This window comes from Coturnix japonica, chromosome 1 (genome assembly GCF_001577835.2).
Source record: "Coturnix japonica isolate 7356 chromosome 1, Coturnix japonica 2.1, whole genome shotgun sequence".
Lineage (NCBI taxonomy): Eukaryota > Metazoa > Chordata > Aves > Galliformes > Phasianidae > Coturnix > Coturnix japonica.
In genome coordinates, this window is record NC_029516.1 from 51,604,769 (window position 1) to 51,626,395 (window position 21,627).

A 21,627-nucleotide genomic window follows, 5' to 3' on the forward strand; every position below is an offset into this window, starting at 1 on the left:
GCTAACACCAAGCAGCCAGGCAGGGCTCTTTATAATTGGCCCTGTCTGGGAAAGCTTTGTCTGTTACCAGTCCATATGGTGGGCAGTGGAATGGCCCAGACAACCTCTCTCAGTACCTGCTTGCTTTGAAAGTGAAATAGACCAAGCTCATCCTAAACCCTCCAGATTTATTTGTTTACCTCATCCAAGCTAATAGCAATGCACAAAGGAAGAGAAGCAGCCTACCAGAGCACAGGGCTGTTCAAGCTGTTTATTTCAGGATTCACTCCTTTGTTGTTAGTCAAACACGAGAAATGGTGAAGCTTTCTTTAAATGCTCACATGACGGGCTGTTCCCCTGGGTAAAGGATTCCTGTGAGCTATAAACCTCTCTGCAAGTGGTTGCTGAGTGCCTAGCAGAGCTGCTATCTTAAAATCAAACAGAATTTGCAGTTCTGCCTTGTGATGCAGATGATCCTGGGCGATACTTGGCTTTCTGAGCTTATTGTAATTGGAAATGAAGTTCCAGCCCAGAAAATGCGAAACAAATGGAGCGAGAGGCTCCTGTTTCTGCATGAAGGCAGAGCTCTTGTCCTACAGCACAAGCAAGCACTCACTGCTTCATGGCAGGGTGTCAAACCTTGTCCGCTTGGCTTTGGTAGTGTGTGATGGCTTCTTTTAGGCTACCTTTTCTTTCTTGTTCCTAGGTCCGGGTTTTCACTTACCTCATTGGACGGGAGGTCACTTTTGCCCCCAACGTGAAATGGATCGCTTGCAATAACAAAGGTACTGTATGATAATAATAGCTACCCAACTCCAACCAGTCACCTCACATGTGGACCGTGAGTGCGGGTCCATGGCCTTCCCTATTAGTTCCCCACAACAGCTGGGGCCCAGGAACCATTGGGTGGAAGATGACCTAAGGAAAGAGCAGGTTCTTCTAGTCTGCATGGAGTATGCCCATGTCCAGCTAATGCAAGTCCTTGGTGCTGACCCACCACGTTTTCCTGTCTTGGTGCCAAGGGACACTGTGACCGAGATTCATGCCAGCTGTATCCACCCAAGTCCCTGTGCTTATTGTGTTCCAGCTGCTGGCTTTTGACAAGCTGTCTAAACCTCTGTCAGGAAGCCTGACATCTTTTGACTCAGATGTAAAGCAAACATATTTTTTAAGGATTTTACAGCATTTTTCACAATGCCTGCAGGTTAACCCTATATGCCAACCAAGTTCTTTGTGTGCCATTGATTTCACTGAGGTACCAGGACAGCTTGCTAATTCTGCCCCAAAACCAATGTTCTCTATAGCCAGCAGGAAATGGCATGAATGGGAAAGTTCATTCAGAGTAGATGAGTCATCCATACCCATTTGAGGCCAGTTTAAAAGTCCATCTAGACCAATCAGACATGGAAAAAGAAAGGGAAAAAAAGTCTTGTCTGTTTGGGCTTGATTTGGCACTAGTACATCTGCTGATGGCCAGCAACCTGCAGTGCTTGCTATGTCTGTACACTTTTTCAACAGAGAAAGGAAAAAGAGACTGAGATTGGGGCCTGACCACTTGGGGCTATTGGATCTCTTTCTGTCTGAACAGTGTCCTCAACAGACTGTGTGAAAGACACGGGTGTATTTGCTATTGAAAGTAACTGACATACAAGAGTTGCTGATCTGTAGAATGTACACTGAGGATGTCCAAGGTCCAAATGTTTACATGTTAGCACTATGAAACAAAAGGAACATTTTTACTTTTTATTAGACTAAAAACAAAAAGGATTTCAGATTGCATATTCAACCATAAGATTAGTGACAAGAAATTCGTAGTACTGTTGGTTCACTACAGAATGTGAGAATGGATTATCCTTGAGAACAAATATATACTCTTCACACTTCAATTCTCACTTAGCAAACTCGATCTCCAAGGAAGGCTCGCTGATCTTGGCTCTTCCATTTCAACATATTATACAGTTCTTTAATCCTTGTTTTCAAGCACACAAAATGTTTCCACATCACAAATCTTATCAACTCATGAGACATTTCACATGGCATTGATTTCCTAGTGATAACAATTTTCCATATACTTCAATTACTCTGCTACACCAAGTGTAACCAATGAGATCCACGTTTAGCATTTCTAACCAGTTAAGCAGCTAGCATTTGACAATCTTTTGATGACTGGAAGACATTCTTCTCTGGTACTCTTTGTTGTATGTTAGACTGCTCTGGGTCCATCTGTGCAGAAAAAGCTCTGGAAATAGGTAACTTTTTGTTTTTGCTTCCAGTGGGTGGACAGAAAAGGTCCCCACCCTTGGATGCAAAGCTAGGCAGAGCAAAGAGCAGAGCACTGTGGATGAGAAGCTGAGAGTTTGGGCTTTACATAGAATGGGACAGGGGAAGTGAGTAGCTTGGTGGAATACCTTCTTTGCGTTTGTTTGGCATTCAGGATCACAGGCAGCCTGATTTGTGAATGTTTTTGCCTAAGACCTAACACAGCCTTTTACATCTGCTTGTTGTGACTGCTGTTATATCAAGACTCTGGTCTTGAGTACTGGTCCAGTGCTTTGAGAAGTGTAGAGCCAGAGCTTTGAAGCTCCATGGAAACTTGTATATGTAGAAAAGCATGGCCACAAGGCATGTCAAGGCACATTTTGTAAAGAGTGGATAAAAATGCCTGGGTAGATGCACTTTTTTGACAAACCGTTTTCTAACTTCACATGAACACTCATTTGTAAACATGAGGGATGTGTCAGAAGAGTGACTCATGCCTCTGTTTCTCCATAAAGGCTACTATACCCAGATCTCCACACTGGCAGACGTCCAGGAGAATGTGATGGAGTACCTGCATGTTCTCAGCCGTCCTATGGTCATCAACCATGACCACGACATTATATGGACTGAAGCCTACATGGACAGTGCGGTAAGGAATGACACCTCAAGTCAGTAGTCAGCAAACGGTAGGGCCTAAGAGCCAATCTGGTGAAGGTGTTAAACCTTCAGATAGTATGCTAGGCATATAACTTGTCCCAGTTCCCATCTAAACATCTTATGCGTATCAGAACCCAAGTGAAGTCCTGAAATTTATGTAAACCAGGAGCTGGTTGGCAGACAGAAGTCACAGGTGTCTGGCTGTGCTGAGACAGGCAATATTTCTTTTCTGCTTGCTCCTGGAGCTGAAATGTATATACAGACTCAGGTCTGTATCTGCAGTGACCCAGGAGCCCAGGACTAATCACACAGGCACAGCATGACTTAAGAAGTGCTCCTGTGAAAGAAGGCTACCTTCTAAAGGATTACACACAGGGAAGACTATTTACAGCTCAAGATGTGGGTCACAGAGATTTACTTCCTCTAGCCCAGTACCTAAGCACATACTACTGTTAGTCACACGAAGATACAGATCTCAGTTTGGGAGGAAGGCAGGTAAGGTCACCCACTGTACTGGCCTTGTGCTCAGCCTGTGGGTAATGGGCACCTCTCACTTCCTTTGGGGGAAACAAAGGACCAAAAAGTTGGGGCTTCCAACACCCCTTCCTTGCCTCAGAGGGAGACTTCAGAAACTGGCACCACAGGCAGGTGCCATCGTAATCTTATATCACCTGTGCACCTTTGAAATCCAAAGGACAGAAGGGAAAAACAAAGTTGATTATCACTAAAGATATCTTCCCCTGCACTACTTCAAATAGATCTTCCTCAGTCTTCATCTCCACTTCTATCTGCATTGCAGAAGGGGAAAGTTACACTTTATTTTGTGCTTTCCATGCTTCTAGAGAGATGTGTGTTTGTTGTTTTTTTCATATACTGGCATCTTCACCACAGAGAGATTTCTGCATAATTGTGACAACTAGAACTGACCAGAGGAAAAATTCTCTAGCAACAGTGAGAATGTTCCCATATACTATTTCCTGGGCAGAATTCTGCTGTGGAACTGCACTTACTAGCCTAAGCACAATCAGCAGCATCTTTAGGATGTCTGCCACAGCCCTGAAAGGAACTGGGGAGAACCCACAGTTTCTGGGATATGTTTGTTGCACTTCTGTTGCTTCATCTCTTTCCTTGCCTCTTGCCCTGGCTTGCAGTTCTTTTCCTCTGCTCCAAACTCTCCCATCTTTGACTCATTCCTCCATTTGTGTATTCATTCACCTGTTCATCCATGTCTCCCACTAGCTGCCACAGTCTGAGGAGGTAACTGCTGCCATGTGTTTTGTGAGCGTGCCGTGCCGTTGCCCTGTGTTGATCTATGTGTCGGTGTGAGCACTCACAGCCACAGCTGGCCTCTACATCTGGGGGTGGGGGGTCATCAGCTCTGAGGAGCCCTCTGACACAACCAAAAGGGGAGGCAATGCTGGATGTAATGGAGAGCTGTGCTGTGGGTCCAGAGTAGATAAGGGTGTTTGTGTCGTGAGATAGCTTAGTTCACTGGATCTCTTCCACATGTTTGGTAAGTGCTGGGGACAGTAGTTTGTTGTGTATTAGCACAAGTGTTACTATGGAGGGGAATTCTCTACAAAGAAGCATCCAGATCAATAACTCAAGACAGTAGGCTCAAATCTCCATCAAGCAACTGCATAGATTATTGACTGGCTGCTGTGTGGCTCCTAGCATGTACACTAATAGAGACAGGAAGTCAGTTCTTGCCTTGCTACTAACTTGACCAAAGGAGAAATGGAAAGGAGATGCTATTGGCCTCAGGAGAATAGGTCCTTTTCACTGGTAGGCATGTCTGGGAGACTCTTGTGCATGTATCTTGCCTGCTTTACCTCCTTTCTTGTATGTTTTTAGAGCATCTGTCTCCTTCAGTAATGGGGCCCTCTGCTTCCTCATTATGTGTGTACATCAGCTGTACAGACAGCTCACTATATTGTCTTTCCTATGCTTAGATGCCTGAGTGGCAAGTTTACATAAGCAAGCTGTGTGTGTATCTGTGCCTTTTAAACATTTGCCTGTGCTGTTTCTCATTCAAGCTATTCACGTGTTTGCAATATAGATGATATTTGTGTTTTGCTCATTTTTGTGTTATTCTACATTCTGTGCTCCATGTGTTGGTGGTTTTTACACTTGTTGCATAAGTACCTATGTCTGTACACCCATTACGTGGCAGTTTTATGTTGTGTCACCATTTCTACAGGTTTCTTCATTCTCCTGATTCCATTGGCTTTCAGCCCATTCTCATCACCCCACATAAGCAAGCATCCATCCTACGGTCCTCTTGGATACAAAGCATTGAAAAATGCTGCCATCTGTTTTCAGGGGGGTGTGGGAGGCAAGGAGGTGTCTGATTGTACCCAACATCTGGGCTCCCTGGGATTTCCAGTGCCTTTTGCTTGGGTTATCTGCAGTACTGCGTCTGCTAACACATGGCTTGTTGTTCTCTGGCAGCTCTTTGCATCTCAGGCTCAAAGTCTGTTGCTCATGACAACAGTGGCTATGCCAGTCTTCAGCAAGAAGAACGAGACGGTGAGTGCAACATGGCCTTCACCCTCCTTTCCACCAGCAGAGGTGTAAGACTGCAGCAGACCTTTGTGGGGTTTTAGAGCCAGCACTTCTCTGAAAGACTGCCTGGTCATTAGGATCTGCAGTAGACTTTGGGCAGGATGTGCAGATGATAATTTGTCTGTCAAAATGATAGTCTGTCATTTCCTCTGAATGCTATTTATTCCAAATACCACTTGAACATGACACTCCTCCCCATTTTATCCCTCCATTTTCAAAGCCAGCCTAATTCACAGCCCCATAAGATTCGAGACTGAAAGTAATCATTTCTTTGTCTCATCTGTGCATTTTATTGCAGACCTCTACATTTCACATAGACAGACCTTCATGAGACCAATAACCTGTGTTTGGTCAAAGTGTCCTTGAAGAAAGGCATCTAGTCTTGACCTCTCCATTGCGGTTTGTCACTGTGTTAAAAACTGGTGTATAAATTCCACTTTGAGTCTGTCTGGTTTCACTCTCCCATCATAATGGCTTTCTCTGCTGAATTAAAAAGCACGTAGCCCTTGGCATTTATTTCCTGGGAATTATCTTCTACATTGCAATGAAGTCAAACCTGTCTTTATTTTGACAAAGTAAAAAGGTTGGACAATTTAGGTGTCTTTGATGAAGGCATTTCCTCTGGATTTTGAAACCCTTTACACACTTTTCTGTACCATTTCTAACTTCTTAGCCTCATCTCAGCATCTGGTTCCTCACCACTGCTGTACAAGGCATGAACTCTCCGCCCAGGTCCTGTGAATAGCTGTCTTTCTTCTCTGCCTTAGGCCAGCCTTAGCCTCTATTAGCACAGCACTGCAGTGGGGAGCTTCTGAGCCATTTTTTTCTTCAGACACTTTATAAATAAACAGTTCCCCATTTTGTGGGGATTTCATGCATTCATTTGTCCCAGATTGATAATTTTGTATTTGGCATTCGGTTCACTTAGCCCAGTGACAAACAAATATGTATTGCTTCGCATGGTTGCCTTGTCCTTATTGTTATTCACACATACCGAATGAATACTTTTGCCCTCAAATCTTGTGTTCAGTCATTTTATATTACTTCTGAATTGTAGTCAAAAATGTGGACTAGCATTGGGTAGAAATGCTTCTATCCATAAACATCGGAGCAACCCTTGAGATTTTCTGTTGTATGCTAGCTGGTTTTAAAAGAACATACACAAGTTTGGAGAGAACACATGAGAGGTCAGTAGGAAGGCAGCAATGTGTATTCAGGTAGAAAACAACCCAAATCTTACTTCTGAAAATGAATTCTTCTTTTCAAGAGATCTCATGGCATTCTCCTGGGTGTGGTGGGCTCTGATGTGCCATTGAGAGAGTTGTTAAAACTTGCTCCACGTTATAAGGTAAGATTGAGATAAAACTTGCTATCTTATACAGCAAAGTCATTAGTTGTTCTTCCATGGGCACGTCTCTGAAAAGTCATTCTTCTGTCTGTAGGATGAAGAATTAACATAAAGCAAGAGCAGTTGGTTGTGGTGGTACATCATAGGAACGCAGGAAATCATTCACCCCTTAGGGTGCCTCAGAAACACAGGGACTGGATGATCCAGTGGATTCACAACTGGTCACAGAGTCTTTGCACTTTTATGGTCACCAGCTTAGATCCCTCAAAGATAATACAGATTGGATAGTCCATTGCATAGAAATTAATGTTTCATATCCAGTTCCCAGTGGATAAGCTGCCATATCAGTTGCCAAAAAATAAACTAGTTTCCTTGTCAAAGTATTCTTGGCAGAAAATGTAGCAACTGAATGGACTTTGGAAACCAAATGGTTTTGTTATGCATAGTGGTCTTTTTTTTTTTTCAGCTCAGCATGAAAACTTCTTGGCAGAGCAGTGAGCAGGAAGTTGGCTTTCACTCACTGATGCTATACCTAGACAGAGTATTTGCTCTCCAGAATTAGTCCAAGAGTTTCCACTAGTTCTGTGCTCAACATATCTTAAAAAAGAAAAAGCATTCCCCAATAGGCAAACACTCCAGAGATATGCTGTTTAGTTTGGTTTCTGCTGTAAGTTCTGCGCAGTGACATTTTGTTCAATCTGTCTGCATACCAGGAGATGGTAAACTCATCCTAGAATCACCACAGAAATCGGGTAGTTTGAGCCATCATTTCCAATTTCCAGTTTCTCCTAAAGGACTATTAGACAACAACTACCAGTTAGGCAGCTGTCCAAAATCCCATTGCTAGAGACTCACAGGAGTGGAAGTGCTGTCAGAAGCAATGCATCTGTGTGGCACTTCAGACCTAGATACAGGGTTTGCAGACCATTTGATTGTAGCTACAGCAAACTGCCCTTCAGGCAACCCAGGAACTGAGAGTATCAGGGTGCCTGTGCTCAACAGACCAAAGACACCTGGTTTGGGCTTGCAAGAGCCTTGTCCAGGAGCTTCAGTTTTTATACACATCTATTATCTGTAGAAGACTTATGCCTTTTCATTTTCCTTCCTCTGTGTCACTCAAAAGTCATGTGTCACAGTAACCTTTCTTCTAGACCTAGGAGGAGAGCAGCTCTTTTCTCCAAGCAATGCCATGGAAGGAAGGAAAATATTGGAAGGGTTTCTTTACGTCAGAGGCAGGACATGACTTCCCAGAAGCTACTTCAGTTTCAGATCACTTTGGAAACCTCATTTCTTCACCTTGACTTCCCTGGCATACTGGCTACAAAGGACCAGTTTCAGAGCTACCCTGAGAGCTCACTTGAGTCCATGCATTTCATCTTTAATAGGCCAGCAAGGAAATTTGATGTAGTACTGATCCCATGGTGTGGATTCATCTGCCATGCTGAGCTCCATACAATTTGAATAAAAAATAAAACCAATCTTTTACACAAAATCCAAGTTTTGGTCCGAGATGTGTGCAATACACGATCTATTTCCTTCAAATAAAGGGCAGTGAATGACTTACCTCCCTGCTTTCCTACTGTTAGCTCTCCAGGATCGTCTCTTTAGGAACATAAAGTTGTTACATTTATTTTTGATGACAGAAACCTTAGCCACACTTGTTTTCCTTCAGACACCTCTTGTTTTGGCAAGCAAGGGCTATCCCTGGGTTTTCAGCAACTTAGAATTAAGCTGGAATTTATATTATGTGTGGGCTTGATCAGAGTAATTGCTCTCCCAGAAATCTCTTGCAGATCAGGTCAGACAGTGACTGCTCTGGCTTGATTATGCTACTCCTTAAAAAGCATTTTAAAACGGGAGGCCTATACAGCTAGCTGAGGCTCAGTATGGTCTTGCCAACTCCAAAACATAATACTGAGCTCCTCTGCAGACTGACCTGGTTTCTAAGGGAGGCATCTGGGACTCCCCACTCCAGCATGGCTGGTCCTCTCAGAGCAAAGATAAATGTTTTAGAATTAAGACTATTTTCTGTAGTGAATACTTTTAATAAGAAAATATTTCTGAATATTCTGAGTCGGCCAGGGTATTAGTGGCAATCCTTATGCTGCAGTTTTTCTAGCTAAAGCAGAGCTAATTATTCTCATGCCTCTTTCTCCAGCTGGGTGTCCACGGATATGCCTTTCTGAACACCAACAATGGCTACATCCTCTCACATCCAGACCTCCGTCCTTTGGTATGTACAACTGGCCATTTAAGAACCTTTGCTAGTATGAAAGAATTTGCTTTCAGGGATGCTCCTGACTTCTAATGTTTTATTGATATACCAGCCTCAGGAACATGAGGAACAGAGAAATCAATGCCACTCCTGTAGATGTATATATGCATGTATGTGTATAAAGTGGGAGGTACCCTGCCTTTCCTCTCTGTAAGAATGCACATAAGTGATGTATTTGTGTATTGCTGTGTTGTGGGTACACATGTATTTGCATGCATGTAGCACTGCACTGCTGAGCTGAAGGACCCCTCACCCGGGCACACTTCCTTTAGGAAGATTCAGCACCCCAGTAAGAGCTGTAGTGTTGGACATGTGGAGAACCTGAGGCTAGTAGGATCCAGCACCACAAATCCTAGTAACATGTAGGTCAGAGGCAATTTAGGGACCAGTAGACCAGCTGGGACTTGAGGATCAGTGTGGGCACAAGGATACTTCTCACTTGTGGTGCCACCTCGAACTCCAGATCATGCATCTCTGCAAACACCCATCAGGTTTCACTACCCAGGCATGCTATGCATTTGATAGTTCACACACGTTCCTATCAACACAAAATCTACACAGCAGTAGTAGTTAGTATGGCTACTGGTGAAAGAAAGTGCCACCACGGGGCTTCCCAGTAGCCATCTTCATAAAGGCAGATCACAGATGTGGGGTGTTAGTTCATTAAGTCAGGAAGAGGAATATATCATGTTTCCAGAGGGTCAAGGCAAAGCCAGGTGAAGTTACTGCCTTATCTTCCACTTGAAACTGATCTCTGTTAGTCTACTTCACACCTTTTTCTTCATCAGGAAGATTATAGGGAAATAGTTGTCTTTCATCAGTTAATCCCGAGGTGAAAAGCCTCCTTTTTCCTCAGTGAAGCCAATGCCTAATACGCATCAGAAAAGGTCTCCTGCTGGTATAATAGTGTTAATGGGATTACACCCTTAGCTGTGTGTGGGGGGGGGGGGAATGTTTTCCTGGAGGTGAGCGTATTGAAATGTTTTCTACTGACCTATTTAGCTTAATATTCTCACAAACCAGGCTGTACCCTTTATCTGTAATCACACCTATGTTCATGCTTGTCCCTTGCTCCTGAAAAAGCCTTTCCCACCTGAAATATCTTAGTACTGCCCACATAGAGAAATACACAGCATGAGACTGAGAAAGCACCTGCACCCAAATGCTGCTTTGCCAGTCGGGGAATGAAACAGTATTATTCTTCAAATTCAATTTAATTCTTCACAGATTAGTTTAGAAAGGGTTAGTTTATCTAAAAACTTACTAGAGTGTTTTTCTTCTTTGTTTTAGTATAAAGAAGGAAAGAAACTGAAGCCTAAGCCAAACTACAACAGTGTAGATCTCTCAGAAGTGGAATGGGAAGACCGGGATGAAATAGTGAGTATCGGAAAATGAATTCAAGCTTTTTGTAGCTCCTTCTTACTACTACAGAATGAGGAGGAGAGAAGAGGCACTCCTGTTTTTACTGTGTGTAACTGGCCCTATGAGAAGCTGGAGAGAATAGAACAAGGCCAGTGCTTCCTACAAAGTGTGTCTTCATACTCTCTATGAGGTTTTGTGCCCACAGAATAGGGAGGGAAAGTACTTGCAGGAGGAAGGAAGAAGTTGGAGGATGCTTCAGGGAGTTAGTCTGTGCATACATGGCTCATGTGCTGGTGGTAGCTGCTGCACCTCTGGATTCAGTTTAATACAAAGCCAGAAAAGCTTGGGAGTATGGACATGTCCCATGATGTTACTTGTATATGCAGTATGTGAGATGTAGTGGAGCCCACTCAAGTAACGAAATTCACAGCAAGTAAGAAAGTGCGATTCAAAAAGAGCCTAAAGCGTGCAGTCACTTCTAATGATAAACAAATAGCATAAGGGATATATCACTTAAGAAAATGGTTTTCCAGAAAGCACCTTATTGAACACATGGAACCACCGACAACAATAGCTGACCAGAGGGAAATGATTGAAAATGCCTTTTCTACTCTCAAGCAAAACTATTAAAAAGTGGTAAAGAAGAAGCAGAATGCATCTCAACAGCTGTGTGTTGCAGTGTATCTGAGCTTAGAATCTGGATACAACAGGAATGTAGAAAGGCTCCTCCATAGATGGTGTTCTTTTACTCAAAGGCATTAATAGAGAATAGCTACTTAAGTTACTAAGATAAGAACTGAATTGGGACTACGATAGAATTAGCTGTAGGACACATGCTTCTGGATTACAGGGGATGCTGCTGAGATAAGCAGATCTGGTGCTATAGATACCCACATAGACAGGTGGGACAAAGAGCCCAGCAAAGGGATCACCACAGCTATTGTGGCCAGTGGAGAGAAAGCACTCAGAGCTGTGCTGGGGGAACACGGAAAGTGGAAGTGTGTGGCAGACTGACACAGGAAAGGAGGCTGAAACTATCATAGAATCATCAAGGTTGGAAAAGACCTTTAAGATCATCTAGTTCAACAATCCGCCACCAATATTGTCCACTAAACCTTATCCATAAGTAGCACGCCTACATGCTTAACATAGAGAATAAGATAAAAATAAGCAGTTTTGTATGCAGTGGACTTATCAAGATACGGGTTATCTATGGCTTTGTGTGGGTTTGCTGATGTCTTCTGACCAAATAACACTGATACCTGAATGCTAATATGATGCACAGCGTAAGATTTCAGTCCTTACCCAATCACAATGAAATGTCAAAAGAGTCATGCAAAACAAAGCCACTCTGTGTTCTTCTGCTGCATCTTCCAGAAGGAAGAAAGGTTGCAGCCACTGAGAGTACAGAGACATTCAGTGACGTGAGCAATATCTGCAGTGTGACTTCAGCAAGTCGAGAGTCTCTCAAGATACACCCACTGCAGCAGAAAGCTGCCAACGTTTCAACACTCAGATTCACAGCTACAGTATTAGATCAATGACAGACTCAACATCAGTTGCAGTGTAATCTCAGCAGCACTGATAAGCAGCAAAATCAGACTGGAAAAATATGCCTAAGTGCTAATGATGTGTAATACAGCCAGATGCTAAAGAGAGGGAACATAGCACTGTCTGGAAGAGACAAATTGATGTAGAATGGTGCGACTTGCAGCTAGAAAGTTTGGGCTTGCTTGTAAAGAAATTCTGAGCTGTTCTCAGTGTGAGGGGAAGAGGAAAGGTTGAGGGATCATGACCAACATCAGGAACTGCCACCCAAACAGAGTTTCTTCAGCCTTGACAGAACTTCTGAAGAGGAAATTAGCATACAAGGATGTTGTGGCTGAGTGGTAGAACATCTAAATGTTATGAGAACCCTGAGGAGAACTGTATGCCTATTGGTTTGAAGCTACATGAGTGGATGGGGAAAAGGAATCAGCAGCTCTCATTGCCTGTGACGGTGACAGCACAGATCCATTGCTCCTGAGATCTTACACACCAGGAATGTGGCTGCTTTTGAATATTCAGAGCAGGAGAAGCTAGTGGGGAAGAAGCAGTGAGATTGGACTATGGCACCAACCCACAGCCACTGCCACCCCAGGTAGGGCACAGCAGGTAGCCTGCCTGTGGACAGGCTGGGGCTGAGGAGATCCGAGATCTCATTCCCACTGATTTACTTCTCCACTGCTCCATGGTGCAGCGAGAGATAGCTGACATTCAAGACATGGATGAAACAACAACTGAACTGAACCGAGGACCCAGAGATATTGCTTCAGGCTGTAAGGCCAGAATAGAGTATGCTGTGGCTCTGGCAGGAGGTCAAGCTCTCTTAGCTAGCAAGGAGCTACAGTACCAGTCAGTGTTTGGATTTCCAAGACACAGACTTTGGAAAACACAAGCTTTAAATTCTAAGCCTGTAAATAACCCACATCAAACAGCCATAATAAATAGAGCTGTGGTCTTGAAAAGCAAATGCAGCTGAGTCTGGCCAGCACCTGAATGGAAGCCTGTCTCTGGAAGTACGGAAACAATTTGTGTGAATGAATAAGCTACTTCCCACCTTTTTTTTTCTACCCAGGCTGAAGCAACAGGCTGATATGCTCTGGCAGGCTGAACCTAATGTCAAACCCTCTGCACTTACAGAAAAATTTCCTGGCTCTTTCCTGCAAGAGCCTGGGAGTCACTGTGAAAATTATGTCTTTGGAACCTGGATTGAATGAAGTGGGCTATCACACAGCCTTGCTTTGCTGTGTTAAACAGCTGCTTTGTTGTGCTCAGAAGTGGTACTCTATACAGTCTATAATTTATAAATCGGTTGAAAGAAATGCCAAAGAGCTTTGTAGTCAGCCTGAGGGAGCCGGTGGGATTCTCAGGTGTCTCCTCTTTCAGGCTCTCAGAGCATCGCGCTTAATGACATTCTGGCTGCCAAACGATGAAGGCTGAAACGTGGACTGACAGTTTCATAGCTTCCAGATCCTTTCCTTTAGCTCGAAAGACATATCAACAAGCTTTCAGCATAAGCCATTTTTATTCTGTGTCACTGATCGGACAAGGATCCTGACCACCAAGAGCAGGTTTTCAGTTTAAAAGAAGTTAAAAAAAAAAACACAACAGGCTGTGGGGGGAAAAAAGTGACACCCACCCTTTCCCATTAGGATCTGTATATTAACAACGAGCAGCTCTATTAATAATATTCCCATCCTGCTCTACCCAGAGATGCTAATGCTGATCTTGTTCACCTCTGCAGCTGAGAACTGCCATGATCAATGGAGAAACGGGCTCCCTCTCCATGGATGTGAAGGTCCCTGTGGATAAAGGGGTAAGAATGATCCTGCTCAAGTCACACAAAGGGAGGGGAAATGGATGCTGAAGAACCATGAAGGATGTGGTTTTAACACTCAGCATTTCTGAGTGTGAGGATTTTATTGTTTCACCACATACGTTACATGTGCTAAAGACATAAAATAGAACGTTGTTAGACGTGCTCTTTATACATACCAGCATTCTGCAAGAGCAAAGACACTGGAAATGCCTCACAGCTCCCTTCTTTGTCCAGGCAAAGCCAAAAACCATGCTGTTATAGGGCTGTGAAATGAATTGGAGATCTTCAAGAGTTTAGAGATGGGGAAGACATGTTGAGCTGACAGAAAGAGGTCTGGAGCCTTTATTCAACTCTCTTTCCTTACTCAAAAACACTCAAGAAATCTGTCCCTCGCTCTGTCAGAATGTGTTTTCCTTTATCCAAGTCTAGGATTAAATTTCTAAGTAAATATTTACAAGCACTTTATGAAAACTTCTAGTGAAATGGAGACTTGTGAACGTTCCCTACCAGCTCTAACGTAAGGTTGTACATCTTCCCCTGGAATCAGCACAAAATTGTCTTGTATATTCAGGTTCATTGGTACTTTTTCATTTGGGTTTATTTAACTTTCCCAAAGAGTTTGGCTTCCATCACTTCCTCTTAGGAAGTATTCCAGAGGCCTGCAAGTTTAACTGCCCAGAAGTCTTCCAAATCTCAAGAAAAGTTTCCATCTTTTTTTTTTCTTATAGACTGTCTTATTTTTTCAGCCATCAGGCTGGCTGGTCTGCTCCCATGCTGAGCCAGTCAGCAACAATTCCAATAAGCCAACTGCTCACAGCCACAGGTTGAAATTATGCTATTTCTCAGTGAAGATACCCCTTCATTTCCTCCGAGTGGTTACGTTGCTAGATATTGTAACTAAATTCACCGTCTCTATTCTTGGTGTTTACAACTATCAGGTACTGTCAGCTGTCAGAGGGTTTGTCCTTCCCCAGCATCTACATTTGAAATACACAATTTTCAGTCCAAGAAGCTGAGCAATTATTTTTGTTGCCTTTATTTCTTATATCATTTCTGCTATCTAGGTACCGGAGCTTCACTGAATTATTTGAGTGCTCTTTCCTTGTTTCTCTGTAGAGCACATCTATTCCCTGCAACAGGATATTTCTGAACAGGAAGCCACAGACCTCCTCATAGATCGCTGTACATAATGGCTCCTAAGACAGTCTCTCTCTCTCTCAATAGGTCGTCTTCTAATGCACTGTTTACTGCTTCTTTCTGTTTAGAGTACTGCAGTTGGTTCTCACTCCAGATCCCATTGGAGGTCAGATTCTTTAGAATAAAATTTCATGAAAAGTTGTTTCAAGTGCTTTATGTAAACCCAGATATAGCACATGTCCTTTATTCTCTTCGTCCATTATCTTTGTTATTCTGTTCGAAAAGAACAGGGTTTTCCAACAAGATCTATTCTTTGTCTGTCTAGGTTGCTTGTTTCTTTAATTTAACCTCTCTTTTTCACCCTGTCTCTGGGTACCCTCAATGCATCCATTCTGAGTCATCCAAAGATAGCATTTTAGTTCAATATTTTAAGGGCATCTTTCTGCTTCCCTACTGAGGGGGAAAAAAAGATAACAAAAAGTGGCCTTGGTAAGAGGTATTACATGTTTTATTCTACAATGCTGTGAGCCTTATGGAGTATGATAGGAGACAGAAATCAAGCAAGTTACAAGTTCACTACTATCTGAATTCACAGAGTAGGGACCAGAAGTGAAATTGTGTTTCTCACTGTTGCTGTGTTAGCTGATGAAGCAGAGCAGCAGTTAAAACAAAGAAAGTGCTGACAGAGTCTGGAACCACAGAGAATGAGGCAGTCAGTGGAGTGAAGGGCTAAATGAAGGGGGGAGGAATTATTCTGTCAGTCACACAATAGCAATTCGTCAGGCTGATCTTGGGAAGGTATCGAGGGCAGAGTGAGACAGAAGGAGATACAAGGAATGAAAGTGAAGTTAGAAAAATCTGGTGGCAGAAACTGTCTTTGATTTCAGCTTGGGGACAAATGGATGGGCCTGTGGCAAACACTGATGGCATTGGTCAGGAGTGACTGCCTAGAACAGTCACAATACCAGAACTTGAAATGTATGTGTTCCCAGATCTTGGTTGCTGGAGTTAAAGGGACTTTGGGACATCATTCTCAGAAATGGGGCCTGATTTTTGTGTGGTGCTGTGTGGAGCCAGAAGTTGGACTCAGTGATCCTTGTGGGTCCGTTCCAGTTCTGGATAATCTGTGATTCCGTGTGCAGAAGAGGGGCAGCAGTAGAGAGTGAAGGATGTGCAGAGCAAATGCTGCTGAAGGATCTCAGAGCAATGGTACCCCTGGACTGTCATCTGCTGTATCCTTGCCCACAAGTCTCCTTCTTTGCTCTGCCTTTTCCCCATCAGATCAGACTATAAACAGGGAGTCTCAGTCTCTCTTGTACTTTCCTCATAACTGCCAAAACACCACTGTGCCATGTTGCCTGGGTCATTGTAGCCCTACTGGAACATCTCTGCTCAACAAAATTCTCCAATTCTGTTGCAATCCACAATTAACATACGTGGAGAGAGAGAGGAGGAAAGACTGAGCTGTTTGCCATCTCCTCGCTATAAAAAAAAACGAGACTCAGCCTTTCTCCATTTCTCATCTGCACAGTGCTAGCCTGTCCTTTGTGCACTGTACTTCTTCTACAGCTGCACAGCCAGAGCAGGTTAGAGCAGGCATGACTTTCCCTGGGGAACAGTGAGTTTTCTGTATTCGCTTGCTGTCTCCCACACACATCCTCTCACCTCATTTTCAGGCTGGGACTGGGATTTTAAATATATTAGGGTTCCTATACTGCCTTAAGGGTGGGATAAGAATTTTCCAAAAACTTTTCTCCTTTGGTAAAGAGTTCCACTTTCCTATAAGAAAAGGCCAGTCTGGCAAAGAGCTGAAGCAGCTTTCTTGAGTTGAAATGTCAGTCAGAAACAAATATTTTCATATGAATCAAAATGGCTTGGATTTGAATCAGCACTTTTGTTTAATTTGAAAATGTAAATTGTTTCTTTTACGGGTGTTTTTTGTTTTTTTTTAACAAAATTGGAATATGTTAATGTTGTGTCCCAGTTTGGCATGAAAGCAAATGTCAGGAATCTCATCATTTCCCACAGAGCTGAGGAGAGCTGGCCCTAGCTGCCAACCCAAGCAGTGGGTAGGGTTGCCATCCTGCCTCCATTCCCACCCCTCCTTCATACCTGCCCCACTGAATCCCAACTCCTGCTGGGCACCATGTTGATGTGCAAAGCCATCAGGGTTGTTTTGTGCAGAAAAAGAACAGCGGGACTCCAGTGTGTTAGCTTGGAGGAGGGAGGGCAGCTTTCCTCCATTACATGCAGGAGCCCCAGAGCATGGAAAGACAGGGTGGCTGCCTGGATCTTGAAAGTCACAAGTTGTTATATATTCTGAATACTACACATTCACCCCGGCCTCCACCAGTCCTAGAGAGCTGTGAAGCACTGGGGATGATCGACTTCTTTTCCTTAACCCCAAAGTTGTTAATCTCAGATCTCTGTTGCCACTGTAACCTTGATCTGTCCATGATCTCTTACTTTCTTATTCATTCTCATTCCAGAAACGAGTTCTCTTCCTCACAAATGACTATTTCTTCACGGACATCAGTGGCACACCCTTCAGGTGAGCATGGGCTCATACATCAGCAATGCAATACATCAGAAGTCTGCCATCAGGGATGGCAAACTGGTCATAAAACAGGCTATGACTCACAAGTACAGCAGCATGAATAATTGACTTATTTGTTCCTATCGCCATCAAAAAGTTATTTATCTGAAGTTCAGAGCCCAAAAGCCACACTTGAGGTGAAGCACATTGTTTCAGTTCAGAGAAATAGAATATATTCAACTTTCAGTTCCATTGAATCTTTTTGTGTGCCAATATTGGTTGTAAACAAAAATATTATTGTAAACTGAAAACGATAAAACTTCACATAAGAAATCAAGCAAAGCATTTTAATGTTTTATTTCTTTTCTATGGCTAAAAAGGTTTAAAACTGGCACAGACTTTATATGTGTTACTGTTGATTTGAACCTAAATCTATGGCCAAATATGTTGTCACCAAAAATGTCTCATAGCCCTACAAGCAGGTTCCTTAGCCTCTTGTGCCACAATCAGATCTCACTTAATCCTCTTTTTATGCTGTTCTTTCTTTAATTGTTGTGAAGGGAGTTAATGTCCTTAAGGGCTGCAACTGCAGGGAATGCAGCATCATGTTTCAGGATTACAGCCCTCCTTACTGACCTTGCTGACCTGTTCTCTGCTCTCCCTGCAGCCTGGGGGTTGTACTGTCCAGGGGACATGGGGAGTACATTCTGCTGGGGAACACTTCAGTGGAAGAAGGTAGGTTAATGTGGAACAGCCCCACTGTTCTAACAGACAACATAGCTACTCTGAAATGTACTACTTCGCTTCTCCTTCACAGCCTCTGTTTGTCTGTCTGCTACCTAATTGGATTCTCAGTGCGTTATTTGGTTTCAGGTTTGCACGACCTCCTCCAGCCAGACCTGTCTTTAGCAAACGAATGGTAAGTGGAGGAAATCCTGTCAAAGACAGAGAACTCTGTCATGAGATTTTGACAAAGTTCCCAACAGTTTTGTATGAGTTCACTACCCTTAGCAGCCTAGAAAAAAAAGAAACAGTGTTGTTCAGATACGATAGCTCTGGAAAGAGCTGGTGGTCACAGGGCAATGTAGTGGTACCTTCAGACCTCAGTTCCATCTCTTCCTTTGAGGGATCCCACCAAGGCCTCGTACAACCCCTGAGAACCATTTTCTATGATTTATTCTCAGTATTCTGCACTCCAACTCATTTTGCTGCTCCTTGTGATGCTTGGAATTGTGCTGCAAAACTCACAGCATGTCAGACCTGTCGGTGAATTTTGTAGCAAACTTAAAGAGAAATGTGTTTTAAAGTCTTCGCTTATTTTTGGTTGGCATTCCTCTGAACTAAGTCTAGACCTAATTTCTAGAGAACACAAAGGTGATTTATGACTGCTGTTTCAATAGCATGCATAATTTAGAGTTTTGCTTGGTTTGGATAGAAGACAGGGCAAAACATGGCACTTTCCATTTATTGCTGTGAGCTTTGGGATTTTCATGAACCCAACATTCAGTTACACTCAGGCACGTGAACCCAGCCTGTATCAAAGCCAAAATAACTATATTCAAGAAGCCCCGCAGTCCTTCACACCTCTCGTTACACTGTCAAGTTTCATAGGCAGAGCACTTGAGATGCATGCAGTGACTTCTTCTACTCCTAACTTGGGGTGTCAGCTTACCACATTTTACATATTCATTTCTCTTCGACTTTGCTCATAAATCATTCCTTTCAGCCCCTTAATGAGATGCAATTCTCTCATATAATCCCTTCCTTTCCCTCGTCCCGACAATGAAACAGTCAAAATTGGAAGCAGGATTAGAAGCCTGGTTTCTTTTATTATACAGATACCCACACTTGTAAAACATTCTCTCATTTCTTCCTAAAATGCATCTTACAGCAGCGTCCCATTGGAAGGTTTTTGTTGACGCTGTATCATACTGCATGCTCCTTCCTCATCTCACAGTTGCATCTCTGTCTCATTTTTTCCCGTTCCCAACCCAGTGTTACTCACATTGTATGTGGCCCCCTGCTTTTCAGGTCTCTCTGTCACGTTGTTTTTGTGCATAAATAAACAGGTACACATATTACACGGTGTACCATATTGATGAATCTGCTATAATTATTTGCGACTGATAGTATGTTACATTGTGAGCTTATGCTCATAGCCCTACTATATTCATGGCCTTAATAAGCACAGCCATCAGTTGATGCTTGCTTTTATTGGTAGGGCTTCACTTAGAGCCACACTGTTGGAGTTTGAGTGGTCACGGTGTGCAACAACAGCAAAAATCTTTGCATCCCAAGCTTTCTTGCTGAATTCTTGTTTGCAGTTATTATTGTCAAGAAGCATTTGTTTGATGGTGAATTCTTTTTGCCTTTTTGGGCTTCTCCTCCCCTACCCACCAGGATTTACTGTATCACAGACATCGATCCAGACCACCGGAAGCTCAGTCAGCTGGAGGCTGTGATCCGTTTCCTCACGGGAGAGGAACCTGACCTGGAATGTAAGTTCTCACCATCCCAAAGGTCCTTCTAAGTTCTCCTCTACCTATCACAGAGGAATGAGAACTGTGAAGCTGATTGGTGTCAGACTGAGTTCCTGAGGCACCTGTTCATGCAGGCAGGGCTAAACCTAAGCCTAACTTAATACATGAGTGGAAATGAGATGAGGATCCACTTCCTTGTCTTCAGCAGAGAATTTTTTTTGCCATTTCAAAGCTGTCACATAGCTTGACTGCACTGAGATCTTTACATGGGTAACAGTGAAGATCAAGAGGCTTGTATAGGATGTGGTGGGGGCTGAACACCTTGCTTCAGACAGACCAGCCAGCAGGACTAGAAGGGCAATGGCAGGAGGAGCCAGAAAGCTGCTGTGACTATTCTGCTCCCCAGAGTTACAGGTAGCATCCTCTTGGGGCTGCACTGCACCATAGACAGATGATCTCTCTCAGAGAAATGTTATTAATTTTGTTTTCCAAACACAATTTGTAATTGATTTGAGAGGGGAAAAAATACATTACAGAATGATTACCTTCCTTGCTGCTCATCCCTTGCAACAGGTCCAATTCTCCATGTGAAGTGCAGCCACATAAGCAGCTGATGTAGCACCACTACAGAGTGAGAACTCTGTTGGTAAGCAGAAGTAGGCAATTATGTATGGAATCTCCCTTTAGCTTTAGGATGACCTTCAGTCCACCCCAACCTCCATGGCTTCAGCCTTCTTAGTTCTGTGAAGTGCTGAATCAATATTTTGTATGTAATGCTTCAGAAGCCTCTGATACAAGGATTTCAAGGATCTGAATCTCTTAAAACTAAACCTATATGTAATCTGTAGTCTGATAATTGTTCCTCTCTTATACTGTGTGAACAGACCCCTCCTGGCTGTGTTTGGAGAAGGCTGAAAAGAGACGTAGCAGCTGAAGGAAGAAGGAGGAAAGTTTTGGGAGAGCTCAGTGGGAGAAGCATGCAGATTCGAAGGGCTGTGAGAGAAAAAGAAGTAGAACTAGGGCACAACCTAGGCATGTAGGGCCTGAGGAAGGAAAGATCAGCTGGTGACCTCTGATTTTGAGTTCTGAATGACAGGGAGATGGAGATATGTATCCTGCCAGCTGTGATAAAGTAAGATTTGGGGATACCTGGAAGCTCAAGACAGAATGTGAAGCCAGAAACACTGAAAAGGAGAAGATGGCTCTGCCCAAAACATCTGCAATATGATAGCCATCCCATCCTCATGGTGTGAGACAAATGGAAATAGGGTCAAATAAACGGGGTTTTAGACTATACCATTTAGCACATAATGTCTCATAACTTTTCTAAATGTTTCTCAGACCCAGTGCAGACTGGACTGAAATGGTGATCTAGACTGGTCAAGTATGTGGACAGGAGAGCACTTGCTGAGACTCACAATAAGGACATGTGGTTAACTAAGGGCTATCAAGAAGTCACTAGGGGCTCTGAAGAAATCTTTTTGTGTGGAATGGGGTAGACGGTATCCTCACAACAGGGCACCCAGAAGAAAGGTTAAGGCAGGAATCTGAGGCCTGATGAATAACTTCATTTGAAAGCCTCTCATTTGCTTACACTTTCAAACACAAACCCTTCCACTGAGCTTGCAGGGGAACCAGTGTTAAAATCTGAGCTGTAACACCTCATCT

The 21,627-nt window shown here is 43.3% G+C and overlaps 1 protein-coding gene across 3 annotated transcripts in view; it reads left to right on the forward strand.

Annotated features, from left to right (window-relative positions):
- The window catches only part of CACNA2D4 (calcium voltage-gated channel auxiliary subunit alpha2delta 4), a 97,174-nt gene that overhangs the window by 16,313 nt on the left and 59,234 nt on the right, over window positions 1–21,627 (forward strand). For all 3 annotated transcript variants that reach the window (XM_032445295.1, XM_032445296.1, XM_032445298.1), the window contains 11 exons: window positions 686–764; window positions 2,754–2,887; window positions 5,347–5,424; window positions 6,728–6,808; window positions 8,967–9,041; window positions 10,374–10,460; window positions 13,732–13,803; window positions 17,433–17,494; window positions 18,147–18,214; window positions 18,353–18,398; window positions 19,880–19,977. In XM_032445295.1, coding sequence (XP_032301186.1) covers window positions 686–764; window positions 2,754–2,887; window positions 5,347–5,424; window positions 6,728–6,808; window positions 8,967–9,041; window positions 10,374–10,460; window positions 13,732–13,803; window positions 17,433–17,494; window positions 18,147–18,214; window positions 18,353–18,398; window positions 19,880–19,977 — 880 coding nt within the window. The remainder of the gene's footprint in view (window positions 1–685; window positions 765–2,753; window positions 2,888–5,346; window positions 5,425–6,727; window positions 6,809–8,966; window positions 9,042–10,373; window positions 10,461–13,731; window positions 13,804–17,432; window positions 17,495–18,146; window positions 18,215–18,352; window positions 18,399–19,879; window positions 19,978–21,627) is intronic.